Source organism: Echeneis naucrates, chromosome 16 (assembly GCF_900963305.1).
Source record: "Echeneis naucrates chromosome 16, fEcheNa1.1, whole genome shotgun sequence".
Lineage (NCBI taxonomy): Eukaryota > Metazoa > Chordata > Actinopteri > Carangiformes > Echeneidae > Echeneis > Echeneis naucrates.
The window spans coordinates 2,672,764-2,689,069 of NC_042526.1; the positions used below are offsets into that span (position 1 = coordinate 2,672,764).

The window sequence follows — 16,306 nt, forward strand, 5'->3', positions numbered from 1 at the left end:
CCCAAAAAAAAAAAAAAAAAAAAAGCTACAACATAATTCCAGTTATTGCAGCGTCCTTTTGAGGAACTGAACCAGGAGGTGATGAGGAAAACCAAAATCCATCTGAATCACCACAAAGCCCTGCAGTGATGAGAAAGAAGACTGATGAGAGAGACAGAGAGGTTTGTGACGTGAAGAGAAAGGTCAAAGAGAGGACTCACATCTCGAGGAAGCACTTCAGGGTTCTCGATATCGAACAAGTTGGTTCCCTGTTTGTCGAGCACTCGCGTTATTTCAACCTCGAGAACTGGAAAACAGGTCAGGAATTATTACCAAGAAAGCTCATTTCAGACGCATCTGGTTTTATTTCTTCTTTCATCACAGGCATTCGATGAAACTAGCAGCCGTTTCAGTTATTAACGCAGTTATTAACGCTGTAGGTCGCAGTTATTGTGTTCATGCGAGCTGCTGCTTAAGATTAAGTTGTTCACAACACAGACGAAAATGCAAAACATCATTTGTCTTAAAGCAAATTCAGCTAATCAAAAATAAGGTTATGTAATATGAATGGTTTTTATCTACATCTGGGTTGCTCGGTAAGTTTGTGTTGAAGTGTTTTAGTAGGTAGAAGACATTCAAGGGAAATATACTGGATGAGGTTTTGGTGATTTCCCCTCTAACCTGACAACACTTTGGGAACGCCAATCTTCTCCACAGCCTCTCTGATGAACTCCGACTGAACCTCATCCAGCTGCTGAAAGCAGAAGAAGAACGGCACATTGAAACGTTTTCATTGGGGACAAAACCATTTCGATCAGATATCCACATTTATACCTGTAATCATCTGTATCAGAGGTCACCAACAATCCAGGAGAGCTGCTGTCCTGCTTGTTTTAGATCGTTCCTGCTCCAACACATCTGATTCCACTGAGTGACTCCTTATCAGGCTTCAGCAGAGCTTGAAGAATCACTGATCATGTGAATCAGCTGTGTTGGAGCAGGAACCATCTAAAACCTGCAGGACAGTGTCCCTCCAGGACCGGAGCTGGAGACTCCTGCTCTATATCAGGCTCCATTTTTCCAGTTCTTCTGCTTTCACCTTCTTAACTAATCATTGATTATTGATTGAGATCAGATGAACAAAACTAAAAATTTTACCTGTTGGTTTTGTGAGGGCAGCTCTGCTTTTATTATAAAGATCCTGAAGGAGAGAGAGATTATGGTTACAGACTGCACACAAAGATTTTTATCATGTCATTCAGAAAACGACACATTCAGTGATTTGAAACTGCTCAACTGTTCAGTCAACAATGAAAACAGATCAGTAAAAAGAGTCAGTTGGTGAAAAACTTAATTTCCAAGCTAACAGAGCCAGTGTTCCCGTAAAGTCCTCAAAAAGTTTGTGCCAGCAGCTAAATAACCTTCAGTGAAGAGTGTTTGGTTTTTTAAATGAGATGAGGCATTCAGGAGACAGCTGGGGGGCTGGGTGATGTCCGGGTGAGGTTTTTTTTTTTTTTTCCTTGCTGTCTAGCGGTTCATGCTTCAAGTGAACTTCCTGTCTCACTCTCGGTGTGAAACAGGAAACAAGGGCACACAAAATGGTGTTTAACGGTGCTGGCCTCTAACATTAAAGCACCAGATGATCAGAGCTCTTTATCATCTTGTTTATGCCTTTGTGTTGTCTGCTCTTCTGTTTATGTATCTGGATCTCACTGGGACCTCCTGATTATATCGAGGTTTTAAATGAGGAGCTGACTTTCTGTGGAGAAAACCCCAAAAGCACACGATCTGACTGTTTTCTGATTGTTGATTGATGCAAAGACACTGTCACCAAACCAAGAATGTGAATGTGTTTGAAAGAGAAATGAACAAGAAGGGTCTTACTGCGACGCGTTGCCATGCAGGAAAACCTTCTTGTTGGCATACGAAGCTCTGACATCCAAGGTCACATTCTTCACATGAAAAACATCTCTCATTATTATATCCCCGCCTTAATGTTTTCAAACTGAGCTGTTTGCTTAATTATTTATATTCTGAAAATGCAGTATAAAGCGTTGATGGGCAGATATTACTGCTCTAAGTATTTCAGCACACTGAATTTTTCCTCAAGCAAAAACAAAGAATTATAAATCAGACCTGGTGACATCAAACTTTAAATGTCTAACATTTTAAAATGAGCCCATCTGATCGCAGACCCCGGGATGGGTTTGACTTTTGCAAGCATGGAATAGAAAACTCATCTAAATGGTTATGTTAGCTGAAAATGTGCGTCACAGCACCGTCTGGAAGACGAGCAGCGGTCGGCCTTCACTCCCACAGTAGAGCTCCCCGGAGGCCTGAGCCCAGACCGTCGTCCCGGAGGTGGACGAGGTGTTCAGGAAGGGAGCAGATGAACTCCTCACCCTCAGCTCCGGAGAACCTGATTCCAGACACTGGACACGCAGACAGACATAAAAATGATGCGTCACCCTTTTTAAAGGTGTAAATGTCTGCACTGTATTTGGGAGCGTCTTCCCTTTACCTGTCTGATGAACTCAGGCGTGGCAGAGGACAGACTTGTCCCGAAAAGCTCCTGAGAGACGGCACAGCAGCATATAAGTAATAAAACCAATATGAATCTGTCATTTTCCAATAACGTCTCATCCATAAGTGCCACCTTTGTCAGTTTTTTCTGGTTTAAACTGTAAATCTGGTGAACAGTGGAAGCTTTATTTCGGTTTTTCAAATGACAATATCTGTTCTTCTAAACACTAAACACAATACAGCCACAGTCCGGGATTAATGGCAAGCTTTGTAACTCTAAAGTGCAACTGAAGCATCGGATCGAAAGTTTCCATTTTCTGAAAACGTAACGGACAGTAAAACAGTCTCCAGATGTAGAAAGGTGACGGTCTGCGTACTCACGGTGATCTCTGCTCCAGTGATGTTCAGCTGGAAGCGGCCATCTTGGTGGGCTGCGGTCACCAGGGGGTTTAAGACCTGGTCTAAGGTCAAAACACAGAGTACAGAGAAGTTTCCTTCTTTGTGACGTCACGTCATTGTCACGGGATTTTCAACATAATGGATTTGTTTGAAATGGACACGATTTTAATGGATTTGACTTTAGTGACATAAACATAAATCCATTTTAATAATTGTTAATATCTCACCATGAACGTACGTCCTCAAACCAAAAACATTATTGAGAAAAGCCATTGTAAAATACTTCCTTTATCAGATTTCAATACAAAATGTGATGACCTGACAGCCAAAAGTAGAGCATCCTGTTTTCAGTCAGATGGCTGGGATGGAAAGCAGAGTCACTGATCACAGCTGTTGTTTTGTTGTACTTGGTCAGCCCCTCGAAAAAACAAAAAACAAAACAGTAATATGATTTTTTATAGCAAAAAAAAAAAAAAAATTCTTTGTGTTTCAAGCTGCTGTTTGAATCTGAAACATAAAGGCATAAACTAGAGTCATTCAGCGTTTGTAATGCTGACAAGTTCTGTATTTAACTTAGACCCAGAAGTAAAAAAGAACGTGTTTAATTTACGTATTTAACCAAATCTTAGGCTGGTTTAGGTGTCGGAATGTGTCAACGCTGACAGGAAGTACACAACGACACTGTTCGTGATGGAAGATGGTTATTTTCATCATCTGGAGATGGTTTGTGTGTGTGTCTAGTCCCACGCACGGCCTTTTACTCACCTTGTGATACGATTCGATGTAGTTAGCGGTGATGACAGGAGCGGTGGTGATACCAATGTCCACGCTGATGTCTCCATCACTGAGGAAGTCCTCTGGAAACACACAATTATTTGATTTATGAACACAAACGGCCAAAGTTATGAAGACTGTTAACCACAGGAAGCTCTCTGAAAGAAAAGATTTAGAGATATGATCACACACACACTCACCAGCTGTGTCTTGGATGAAATCAGCCAGTATGTTTGCCACCTTGTTGATCTCCTTGCAGATCTGCATTTGGTAAAAAAAAAACAAAACAAAACAAACTCATCACAGCGGCTAAAATATTTTCCCTGATTCCCTTTATCTTTGATTGTTGCCCCACTTGCCCTCACCTGCCCCTTGACCACCAGTTTGACGGTGAAGGTGATGAAGTCTGTGAAGAGCTTCTTCAGCCAGTTTGGCCTGACCAACAAAAACAAACACACGTTAACAGAGACGAACATTTAGGTTCTTCTTTTCGGCCGTTTTGGGACGTACTCTTTGTCGCCCTGCAGATGCAGATGGAGCTTGTGAAAGTTGAGATAACAGTCAGACGTGTCTGCTGCTACTTTTCCTTTACCGCAGTCTGACACAGGCCACATGAGGAGATACAAGAGAAAAATTATAAGAGGACATTCAAGATTAAATCAAAAGTCTGCTTATAGCTTTGCGGCTGTCAGTAAGAATCAGACATGAATGGGTTCCCTGTAGATTCCATCAGTACTCTTTAGTTTGATGTGTACTGACGTGTTTTTGTACGTAGAAAATGAAGGTACTTACAAAGTTTGGGGTTTATTCCCAGATCGATCTGAGAATCCACTTCGAAGTCAATTGAATGTCCAAGATTGACGCTGGAGGGAAAAGACGAAGAAATGAGTAAAGACAGTCTGAGTGTGGTTTGTCCATTCCTGTTCAGATTGGGATTAACAGGATGTTCATCAAAAGAAACGACACAGACGCTTGGTTTGTGAAGCGAAGCCAACTCCACTGGTTATCCTGGCCGTCGTATTGAAATCTATGGGAAAATGGCCTTCTTTCTCACCTTTGAAATGGCACCACTTCCTTTTTGTTCTGACACACATGCAAACGACACGATGTGCGATGTTGCTGGTCACACACACATTTAGACTCACAGCCAGCTGCCATATCCGTACTGGATGGTCCCTCTGAAGATGGCAGACACGTTGCTTATCTCCATGGCGATGCCCTCGCCTGCTCGCAGCTCGAACGCACTGCGTCCAATCGACAGGTTGTGAATCTCCAAACTGAACGGGCCAAATGGAGAAACACAACGTTGGCTTCATGCTGTGATCACTCTCCATGCATGTGTGTAAGCCGTACGTGTCCACTCACTTCTCCAGGCCATATGTGACTCTGCCAACGAACAGCAGGGATTTCTCTCCCTTCACACTCGGATATTTGGCGTGCTGGAACGCTGCCTCGATAACCTTCGTGGTTTTCTCATTCACTGCCACGAAAAAAAAAAAACCAAAAAACAAACAACACAAGTAAGTCATATTTAAGTGGTGAAACGCAACTTTAAGCATTTGTTGGGAATTCTGCTGAATTTGAAAGTTGGATTTCCTGCCCACCTCCCAGATGATCTGAGGCTGAGGCATCTCTAAAGCTTGATTGAGAAATCACAGTTTCTGTTGTGAAAGTTTGATTTTTCATTAATCATGTTGCTTTTTTTTTTTTTTTTTTTAGGTTTTTAGCCACTTCTGTGTCAAAGGTCATCTGCAAAATCAAAATGAGTTTAGATTTGTTCATCCATTCAGATCAGAATAGAGCAGTCATTTGATATGTTATCTGACCCTCAGTGCTGCATTTACTGGCACATACCTAGCAGCGTTGGCGGTTTTGTTTTCTCATGAATCCTTTCTAGGTAAATATCTAGTAAAAGTGTAGATAAGAAAGACATCCTGTCCAGTTCTGGAAAAGCAGCTGTTCATTTGCTGTGTTTTCAGTGGCCATTTGATCACGATCAGCCGTCACCTCTAAACCAATCAGGTTTCCTTACTGTGATTTCAGAGATCAGGTCAGAGCAGAGTTTGAAATGAAAATGGACCTCAAAGGGTTTCAGATTAAGAAAAAACAAAAAACAAACAAAAAAAAAAACAACTGTGCTCAGAAATTTTCTGTCAAAGTTAAACTGAACTGAGTTGTGTTTCAGAGAAACAGGTCAGACAAAGTGTGATTTTATGGATCAGTGGAACCACAAACGTCAACACTGGAGTGAAAACTCACATTTCATCAGCTCATGAGACGAAGCATGACGCTTTGAATTGATTAACTGAGTGACACCAAAAACCAAATCAAAATCACACTCACACACAACAGCAGCAGGGTGGGTGAGCCGGCACACGGTTCCCGTAAATCTGTAGGCTGACACGGGGTCCTGCAGGCAGCGCTGGGACGCCCCAAACAGAGGCAGGAGCAGGACCAGGAGCAGGAGCAGTGGTGGGAAAACCTCACGAGTCATTTCAGCTCTGAGAGTCTGTGGACTAACTGCGGCCGGCTCTTTCTGTCCCTCAGTGACTTTCTCTTCTTACACAAGTTGAATCAGCGGAGTCCTCTTGAGATGCAACTGACCCGACCTCAGTTCAGCTCCAGACCCTTTCGTTGTTCCCTTTACAGACTCCAGTTCCCGTCAGTTGTGGCTGATCTTGCAGGGTTATGTTTTTGTTTTTTGTTTCTTTACTTTAACTATCTGCAGAGAACCCCCGTCCTTCATCCAATCAGAGACAGACAAACCTGTGTGATTCACACTTGATGGAAGGACAAACACTGCCTTCCACGCAAGGTTCCCTTAAAGTAAACTGGCCAAAGTACAAGGTTTCCTCGGGCAAGTACACAAACTCCAACTATTCAGACTACAGTGCAGAGATTTGATGTTAACAAAATCAATTGGCATTTCTTCACTCTATGGATTGCTTTTAGTAAAGGGCCGCTGCAGTGAAGGACATGAAGCAGAAGCATTGAATCGATGCTGAACGTGCCGCAGAAATAAGAAACATGGAACATTTTTATCGCTTTAGGGAAAGTGCAGTGAAAGAAAATGATCAGAAACCTGAAATAAACCAACTGTGGAGCAGGTTTCAAACTTCCTCTCCTTTCCCTGCCTGTAGCAGGTAAAACACATCAGCTCTGTGTGTTTAACGGACGAGAGCTCCCTCACAGTGAAACTAGATGTAGAAGACAACTGTATGTAGACAACATCAACACACAAAAAAATGAACTGAACTAAACTTACAATAGTACATTTTCCCTCTGGCCTCCACCACTTTCAGTTAGAGATACACTTCACCATCTGGTGGATGAAATCAGCATAACAAAAGCAAATCCTGACAAATGACTCATCTGTAAACACGACCCCTGAGAAGCAGCAGAGTGAACATTTTCCTCTCATGACTTATTTTAAATAATAATAATAAAAAAAAAGCCATGGTGTAAGTCCTGAAGAAAAAGCCCACAGGACAGTTACAGGGTGTGAGAAGACACCACGTGGACCTGGACTGAAGCATCCAGAGAGGAAGGACCTGAGCTGAATCTCTCAGAGTGACAAAACAAAGGAGGAAACAAAGGAAGCTGGCAGTTAGAAAAGAGTCACGGGGCTTTGCTGCAAAACTAATTTTGACACAAACCGGCTGATTTAGTTTGATTCCTCCAAGCGTAATGTTTGTGTTTAATATGCATGACAAAGTTTTCAGCTTCATGTTGTTTTATTCTTTTTTTAGAATTCTCTGCAGAGGGAGAAAAAAATAAAAACCTGAGTTGTATGAGATAAAAACTCTAGATTGATGCTAATGTTAGCCCACACTGTGAGGTGATGTGTCAGGTGGAATTTGAACACACGCAGATTTACTGTAAGGAGATAATTTTGCTCATGTTAGTTGTCGGCTTGGTGAAACCGCTGAGTGTTCCTACATGTGTGTCCCAAAACGCTATCAGCTTCAGAGAATCTCTGCATTTAAACACGGGTTCAAAGAACTCCAGCTGTGCTCTTTGTACTGATATCTGCAGAAATGTTGTCTCGATTAAAATCACATCTTTAACAAATAGCACAACAATAAAGGGCTGATTAAAGTTAAGAACGTTTATTGCATCCAGTCCTCGACGAACGATTCATTCATCGATAAGCATTTCTCACAGCGAGACCAACAAAAACAGAGAAACTCTTCAAGTCTTAATATGAAACTTCCAAGTTAAACATAGCTGACTTGTGATAAAGCAGGGGTTATTGCAGCACACACCCCCCCCCCCCCCAAATAAAAAAAAAATATATCAATGAGTGCAGAAAGAAGCAAATTACTTTCAGTTTACTTAAAGTTGTACTGAACCTTGTCGGAATAAAATACAATTATCAGTTAATAATCCGACTGGACTGATGTCAAAGACTTGTGTAAAGTGACCTGCGTGGTCAGTGAACACAAGATCGACATTCTTATATGGAGTGATTTCATTATACCGATTTTTGGTTTGAACTTGGAAGGTTAAGTGAATGAGCTAAATCACAGAAGGCAGCAAAATGGGGGTGTAAAGAGAGCAGGATGCCCCTTAATGCCATTTATTCTATAGATCATTTCTGACATGATAAATAATATTCACTGTCATTTAAATAGCTTTGATCTCATCTTTAACCAGTTTTTTCTGAATAGGATTTTAGGCTTGACCTGAAAATTTAAACTTAGTGCCACCACAGAAAAAACTGTGAGCCCAACAGGCCAAATATTTATATTAGAAATCTTCGAGTGAAGAATAATTAAACATAAATCTTCTAAGAGTAAAGAAGCTTGCATAAAATAAACATTGTAAAGTGCTTGGTGTACAGATATTTACTTTTTTTTTTTTTTATACTTTACAGAAAATGTACCCAAAGATTTGGCAGAAAATAAAGCGATCTGAAAGAGAACGGAAAGGAAAGTGATATGAAAGTTTAATGATCTTAGTCTTCTCGTTTTGACGAGTTCAGTTCTGCTCATGATCAGGTCCTGTTGGCCGTCAAATATTCAGTACAGTGACTTTATGAAGGCAAAGAAGGGAATCACCACACTTCTTGTGTGGAATTCATTTACAGCATTTAAACATTACTTTGATCATCATCTGTCTTGAATTTGAGTGAGCTGAACTGGTCTTTTCTAACAAACATTTATCAGGAATATTTTGTGGATCCCAAACAAATAAAAGTTCTTCATTCATATTGTAACTGCCCATGTCAAAATATTAACTCACACGAATTGTTGTCGGTTATGAACTTAAATTTTGTAACTTCAGCTTGCATCCTTTTGACCTTCCTCTGCTTCCATGGCCAGGAACAGTATTTTTTTTTTTTTAAGTGGAACACATCTGACTTACATTTATTGCTGGAATCAAATACAGGTTCTATACACTAGTAGTTCATACTGGAAAAAAAAAAAAACCTGTCTGTGGAAGTTGAATTTATGAGCTGATTTCAAATCCAGCTGAATCAGGAGCCTCATGTACAAAAACCTCGTGACAGGAAGAATAGTTTAGGCACCAAGGTCCAACAGTGTGAGACAAGAGGTCTGTGTCTTTGCCCTCAGCTGTCTCCTACTCTGGACTTCCAGGCATCTGAACTCGTCTTAATCCATGTGAAAGAACAAAAACCCTTTGAGTTGGGCTAAAAACAACCATCAGTGGAAAGCAGATCAGATACAGAACTCGGATCCTATCGAATAATTATTAGACAATATCTGGTGCTTCTAGTCTGCTGTGTCTTTTGTTCCCAGTTTCCACATTTTGAGAAATCCAAGGGTTTGGCACTGTTTTGTTACTGGTGTTTAACAGCAATTTGCACTATTGTCCAAGATTGTGTTGGGTAGGTCCTCACCATTGTTGATTTGCATACAATGCCCCTGTTCTTTGTTTTTTCTTCTCAAAGTGACAGCTCCATAAATCTTTCTTGCTCTTCCACTCCCGTTTCAGGGGAACACTTGTTCCCTGCTGAAAACAGTCTGTTATCTCCAACAGTCGTCTGTTCTGGGTGTTCAGTTGGCCATACCTTGAGGAAGCTCTGGTATGAGGGAGGAGAAGAAAGTTTTGAAGAATACCCAGGCTGTCCACATGACCGACACCCTGTGAGGAGGAACTAAAACTGCTGTCATTGGTCCTTCAGATCCATCTACTGCGGCTGGAGCTTCTTCCCTTTGTCTGTTGGCCAACTCATCATCCTGAAGACACAAGAAATATAATTACCATCAATTTGCTTACTTGAAATATTTTAAACTTTAAAGATCCAAGACTGCACACAGGTTAAAGTCAAGACCCGAAAAAACGGGAACCTTGAACTGCTGGGATAATGGATGATGATGCCCAAAGGAGTTTTAACCCACAATTGAATAAAACCAGACAAGCAGTAAGAAACTGGGAGATTGCTTCTTACTGGATTTGGATTTGGGATCATGTTTTCATTCTGCTGGTTGTGCTGGCCATCAGGGGGCTGGAGATGGTTGCGTCTTTGACCCTGAAGCCTTCTGAAGGGAAACCAACCAGCTGTGTGCCTGCGGACAAAAAAAAAAAAAAACAGGAAAAAAATTTATGGTCTGCTCTGGTGGCCTAGTGGTTCAATAAAAATTACATAATCATAATGTCCGGTGACTGTCAGCAGGGGACCTTTCTTTCTCTCTCTTTCCTCCTACATTTCCTCGTTCTCTACTAGGACTATGAAACACATGCAAACGCAGAAAATGTTGAGTTAAGAAAACAAAAACAAAGAAACAAAACAAACATTTATGTCATGCATTAGATTAGATTTTACTTTGCCAACTTTCTCATACACACACAATACTTAACATCCTGCTCTTTTTGCTATGAAAATTTCAGATGCAATTTATTTTATCTTCAGAGAAATTACAGCAATAATAGCATTTCTGTATCTTTGAGGAATTTGTTCTTCCTCACTTTTCTAATCCACAGAATATGTTCACCAGTCACTTTATGTTTGGACGCCATATCATGCGTGTGTACATGTCTGTACATAAGAGGTTATGTAACTAGGACATGGTAGACAAAGGGGAGGGGGGGGACAACATGGAACATTATTCAGTTCAAGAGTGCCCTCTGCTGGTGCACAGGGTCAACTACTTCAATACAGGAAAGTTTAAATAAGAAGAGGTTATTACAGGTCAAGTATGGTCTTGTCTTTCTTCACATTTAAATAAATGCTTCACTTTCATTTAAAAGTGACAACTCAACCAACATTATCACATCGTTAAAAATGTATCTTTTTGTGAATGTTTGAATTGTCCGAGTTTGGTTATTTACACATTTTTTCACACTACTTTTCACAATAAACTGGAATTGATGATTCAGCAGCATCCATCTTATAAAGATTCAACTTGTGAAGCCAGATTAAAGGTCAGGGTGAAGATATGTGAACACGACTCACAACATGTAAAATCCCAAAATATTTACGAGCTTCCGTAGAATATTTATCAAAGTCTCTGAAATGTCTTAAAAAAACATAAAGGGGAAAACAAACAAAAAAAAACTGATGAAGAAAGGAAATTGGAATAACCAAATATGTTGTCAAAACAAACAAGCTATGATAGTAAAACAAGAGATGAAGAAACTAGATCACTCAACTGCACTTCTAATTTCTCACTTACTCCACACAGACACAAATTAAATCCATAAACACCGGTATGACTGAGACCATAACAACTTACATTCACTAATTATGAAAATGGACAGTGGTTTATTTATATGTAGCATAATAAAAATATTCCCTATCATTATAACATTAGAAGCGTTAGAATGAATTGAAAATAGGTCTGAGGCCGTTCAAAGCTTAATAAATAAATAAATAAATAAATAAATTCCAGCAAATCAGTGGGGACAGAGCTTCTTCTGTAGAATGAGGAAGTGACTGAACTGCAACATGGGAAACCCGACGATAAGAATTTTGAGATTTCCATGAAAACTGCACTGCATACAACTGCTCAAACCATTTCAGCCTTCCTTTTCCGCCTTTCCCTCTGTCAGCAAGCTGTCAGGCTTTTATTTGAGGGCTTGGCTGTACACACAATCACTCAACAACTGCAACAACAACAGAATTACGTGGATTCATCAGGTTTGCTGCTAAACTTCTGATTCTATTACCTAATTGAATTTACTGGCATGTACAATCACAAAGAGAATGTGGTGCATTTAGTGATCACTATTTTCAGTTGCTGATTTTTCTTGCTTTCAAAAAAGCCACTGAATGCCAGCAAGAGGCCATTAAGGTTAACAGCCCAACAGCAGAGAGCTCTTAAGTAATTCACGGAAGTGTGGTGTGGCTGCTCAGCCATATTTTGTTTGTTGTGGTTAAACAATGAAAAGGTTTAGTCATCAACCAGGATGTAAACTAATCAGACTTACAGGTACATGAGAAGGAGCGTGCTCATCACCAGCAGAAAGCGACTCAGGTTGGAGTTGAAGTACACGATCATCAACAGAACGCAGAACCTTGCGGCGGAGTACAACCAGTCCAGCCAGTCACGCTCCATGTCCTCCTCGTCCTCCATTACAGGACCACCCTGTGCGTTCATCCGCATATTCTGGTTGGCCTCACCTGGGTTGATGAAGGCGCCATTCGGGGCTGGGTTCTGATTTGCCGGCAGGTTGTTGATGGGATTCTGATTGGCTAAGGCGGCTGGCACGGGTACCTGGTGGGGAGGAACAGGAGGGTACTGGCCAGTGACTGAGGCCGGTGCAGGGGGAACGGTGCCTGCTGCTGCCAAGGCTGCCTGACTGTTAGTATAAAACAAAATTAATCTCATAAGTACAGAAAGTATGCAAGGCAACAATAACCACTCTTAGCAATTGGAAAGTAATATGAATTAAAAATGTGTGCATGAAAAACTCACTATTGCATATAATATTGCCTAGCGTAGACATGCTGGAGCCAAAGAAGCTGTTGAGGGCTGTAGAGGGAGTAGTTGGGAAAGGCTGGCTGATTCATCTGTGGTGCTCCATTCCTGCAGCAACAAAAACAGAGACCATCAACATCTTCAAAAATGCAACCTTTGCCGATTTGCAATTTGAATTGCACACAATTAAAACTAATTTCTGGCTGACAATCCAGGGGGCTTTTCAATCAGGGTTCACCAATTATTGATGATTATCAAGCAGAATGTTTGCTTAAACACATCCTGTAAATTACGTAGTATTCTATCACGTGGATAGAAGTCAAAGGAAATTGTTTGGGGTCACAGTGAATTCTAGGTTGCGTTCACTTAGATTTTCTGTGTATTAATGTGATGTTAGATGGTATCAGGGTAATTTTGTTTTGAAAACCAAACCACAGTCACATGGTTTCCGGTAACACACTTGAACAGATAGACAAGCTCTTCCTTTATGCATTACATTGCAGCAGCAGGCCATGCAGGACTCCACGGTGGAGATACTGGGGTGTCTGTGTGAGCAGGGGCAGCAGCTGAAGCTGAAGAGGTCTGTCTCCTCTGCCTCAGCTCTGGTGCGTTAGGAGTCTGGACTGCAGGGGAGCTGCTGGGACTGGGTGAATTGGAGGCTGCCATTGGCCTTGGTTCTGTTGCTTTAGTCTGTAGGGGTAAAAATTTGTATAAAACAGCTTAAACATTATCAGTGTCAGTCCATGAAACAAAAACCCCCTTTTCAGAAAAATAACTGAAACTGAAAAGAGTTCTGTTTGGGTGCACTTTCCATCTTGAAACTGAAGTGGAGTTGTGCAAGTTGACGAAGTGAAACATAACCACTTCATGGGGGAATACTAATGACGGAGCAGGTGGAGAAATTTCTAAACTAAACCTGCCACATTCTTCACCTATTAGGTGTTTCATGAATGTACTTCTAAATCCAAAGATCATGTAGCATTAAGTGGTTATTAAAGCAGATGGGAATCATGCTATCCTGTTAACCATCATTAGAAAGCAGCTACTGGTAAAAAAAAAAAAAAAAAAAAAAAAGAGAAATAAAACCAGTCTGAAAATCTGTTAGGACAGCTACTAATTTGTTTACGACTGGAGCAAATCGTGAAACCAAACTGTTCTGCTTACATGGCCTCAAAATGTAAATATGTAGCCAACAGGGGTTTCACTTAGCAGGCAGGAACTTGATGAACTTGATTAACTGAATCAGAATCAGTCCAGGGGAAAAGATTTTAAAAACACATGAATCTTTCAAATGAAAAGTTATATCAGCAGTTACACTGGGTGAGAGGGAATCTAGCAGCATCATTTCTCTTAGTGGCTAAATAAACCGTTTTTTCTCCTCACCTTAGGTCTTGCGCCCAGCGATCCGGTAAGTGGATTCCTGCACGCACACACCAGGTGTACTGTTGGAGTGGGGTCCGTCTGAGAGGAAATAAATGTGTCATTAGTAAAAGGCACAGTTAAAAGATCTTTTTGGAGGTGACAGTGAACATGACACATTTGGCTCATGTTCACAATGTGATTAGGAGGAGGAGAAGGACTGTGTGACTTTGGTTCTTCCAAAAATAACTAAGTCCCACTCACACAAAACCAAAGAAAATGGATCAGGATCAGAGCAAACAGTTTTGACTTGATATTGAGACTGAACCTTACAGTTTGATAAGAGAGATTTTTCTAAAGATGCCACAGCCCACTGGACAGAATCAAAAACCACAAATGATGTGGTTATTCCTGGATATTAAACAGTGCTGACCTCGTGTCACAGCTGGTACTTTCTCATCTGTAGCAACTACGAGCCTCTACTGGGAGTCTCACACAAAAAGGTCACTTGAAAAACACTCTACAGGTTTTTATGACACACAACAAACCCCTTCTCCAGCTTCAAAGCCTTATGAAACAGTTTGTTAATATGACAGCAGAATAAAGGCACATCCACTCAAGTATCAATTTATTAGGTTCAGCCATCTACAATTAATGCAGTCTGGTGCAAGTACTCTACAATAAATCTTACCATCATAGAGTTAAATATGGCTCACTTTCTATGGTTTTTAATGAATATCTTATCATTCTGTTGAATTGCATGTCATTAAACTGAGATGGGTTTCAAATAGCAGTTGATGAGTTATTACACTACAGAAGCTTTGTTTTTGGTGTAGATAATAACTTAAGGGAATTAACTGAGTCTTAGTGGTTTCAGGTTTTGTAGAAAGAAGTAAAACTTTAATAACAAGAGATTCTAGGAAAATGAACACAAACCTGCTTGAAGATGTCTTTAATGTGTTGATGGTCGGACAGCAGTTTACCAGCATAGATCAGTCTTTGGTCATTCACAGCCTAAAGAAAGGAGAAATTATTGGCATCTCTTGAGTACCATATTTTTTTAGGATTAAGTAATTTCACACTTATCTGGGCAGCTGTTTGACTTTGCTGAGCTTTCTGGTGTGAAACTACCTTGAGGAATTTTTCCACTGTGTCATTGATAGTTGTATTTACCTTGCTGCTGAGTGGAAAATTCACACCAAAATCATTGTTGAGTGAAGCTTTGTGGAAAAAGGTATGTAAAAAGGTAAAATATAAACACACGCAGCCACAAAAAAGAGCACTGTAAACTTATTCTTGGTAGGACTAAAAAAAATAAATGGATGCCTACTAAGAGGGAGATGAACATTTCACATTAGTACATTAAAGTGAAAACTCTTTGGTACTCTTAACACCTGGCTTTTCACCAGGACTGAGACATTTTACAGTCTACTTCCTGGCCCCAACTCGTCTGATCACGTTTTATTTGCATCTTCTCTGTCAGGTCCCAGTTTAACATTAAGATCCTGTTTCTGCTTCAGGGGCTCTGCTTATTTCCAGACCTCTCTGGTAAAATAAATAAATAAATAAATAAATGAATAAGGTTTTTAAGTATCTGCCAACTCTTAGGGGATCACTCTGCCACTCAACTCTTTTCTTTACAATCATTATCAAACAGCTACTATCTTGAGAGGATCTTTAACAGATAATAACAAACAGCCGAAGTCAGCTCAAAGCTTTTCCAATGTTGACGTGACTCTCCAGTTCCCCCCTTTTGAATAGTTTCTCTTTCTGTTAGTTTTATAAGAAAAGTAAGTTAAATACTCTCGGGGTGGTGAATGAATATGTCAGATTGTTGTACAGGTTATTTTTTGGGGGGAAGGTGTGTGTGTGTGTGTGTGTGTGTGTGTGTGTGTGTGTGTGTGTGTGTGTGTGTGTGTGTGTGTGTGTGTGAGCATCTGGCTGAACTACTTCCTCCGACGTTCGCTGGCTAACTTTAAAAACTCACCGGTTTGGAGGGGAACACAGCCGACAGCCGCGTCTTCAGGTCCTCCACGGTCCAGTTCGGCTGGATGTCTTCGACCAACAGGTCCTCCTGGTTCTGGTTGGGCGTTTTTATGAGAAGTTTGATCATCTCTTGTTGAGAATCTCCTTCATCCATTTTTTTTTTGTCTTCTTCTTCTTTCTTTTTTATACTGTCTCTGTATGCACGCGGCGCCGCACGTCACAGTTCCCTTGGCAACGGCCGCGGTCGTTAAAATGAAACAAAGATGGAGGCCCTCCCGTGGGGAGGTGAAGGCAAAAATAACAAAAAAAATGAATAAAACCCAAATCGTGCCGTTTGGAGCTTCAGCTGACTCTGGTCGTGAGTCTGTCCTGCTGCCGGGATAAAGCAGCCGTCATCCGGG

At 40.8% G+C, this 16,306-nt stretch overlaps 2 protein-coding genes across 2 annotated transcripts; both read right to left on the reverse strand.

The window, feature by feature from the left end:
- On the reverse strand, positions 1-6,169 carry cetp (cholesteryl ester transfer protein, plasma). The gene is made up of 17 exons (XM_029523520.1): positions 6,019-6,169; positions 5,041-5,155; positions 4,821-4,952; positions 4,468-4,538; positions 4,186-4,273; positions 4,041-4,110; positions 3,876-3,936; positions 3,667-3,758; positions 3,220-3,319; positions 2,884-2,963; positions 2,501-2,551; positions 2,259-2,411; positions 1,864-1,931; positions 1,138-1,180; positions 661-733; positions 201-286; positions 1-120 (listed from the first exon to the last, which is right to left on the reverse strand). Exons 1-17 carry the CDS (start codon positions 6,167-6,169, stop codon positions 43-45), a joined length of 1,512 nt encoding a protein of 503 aa, XP_029379380.1. The 3' UTR covers positions 1-42.
- Positions 6,170-7,768: 1,599 nt separating this feature from the next.
- herpud1 (homocysteine-inducible, endoplasmic reticulum stress-inducible, ubiquitin-like domain member 1) lies at positions 7,769-16,306 on the reverse strand. Its single transcript, XM_029522803.1, has 8 exons — positions 15,907-16,306; positions 14,856-14,933; positions 13,944-14,021; positions 13,057-13,250; positions 12,558-12,668; positions 12,070-12,441; positions 10,091-10,208; positions 7,769-9,878 (listed from the first exon to the last, which is right to left on the reverse strand). The coding sequence occupies exons 1-8, from the start codon at positions 16,057-16,059 to the stop codon at positions 9,696-9,698; spliced, it is 1,287 nt and encodes a 428-aa protein (XP_029378663.1). The 5' UTR covers positions 16,060-16,306; the 3' UTR covers positions 7,769-9,695.

What these genes read in the sequence shown, in the direction of transcription:
- herpud1 (XM_029522803.1), bottom strand. Translation starts at nt 16,059, where the DNA reads ATGGATGAAGGAGATTCTCAACAAGAGATGATCAAACTTCTCATAAAA. An exon ending in CTGTGTTCCCCTCCAAACCG is followed by an intron (nt 14,934 to 15,906) that starts GTGAGTTTTTAA and finishes TCCTTTCTTTAG; the next exon opens with GCTGTGAATGACCAAAGACT. An exon ending in TTAAAGACATCTTCAAGCAG is followed by an intron (nt 14,022 to 14,855) that starts GTTTGTGTTCAT and finishes ATTTCCTCTCAG; the next exon opens with ACGGACCCCACTCCAACAGT.
- cetp (XM_029523520.1), bottom strand. Translation starts at nt 6,169, where the DNA reads ATGACTCGTGAGGTTTTCCCACCACTGCTCCTGCTCCTGGTCCTGCTC. An exon ending in CATCTGCAGGGCGACAAAGA is followed by an intron (nt 4,111 to 4,185) that starts GTACGTCCCAAA and finishes TTTGTTGGTCAG; the next exon opens with GCCAAACTGGCTGAAGAAGC. An exon ending in CGTTCCCAAAGTGTTGTCAG is followed by an intron (nt 287 to 660) that starts GTTAGAGGGGAA and finishes CCTGTTTTCCAG; the next exon opens with TTCTCGAGGTTGAAATAACG.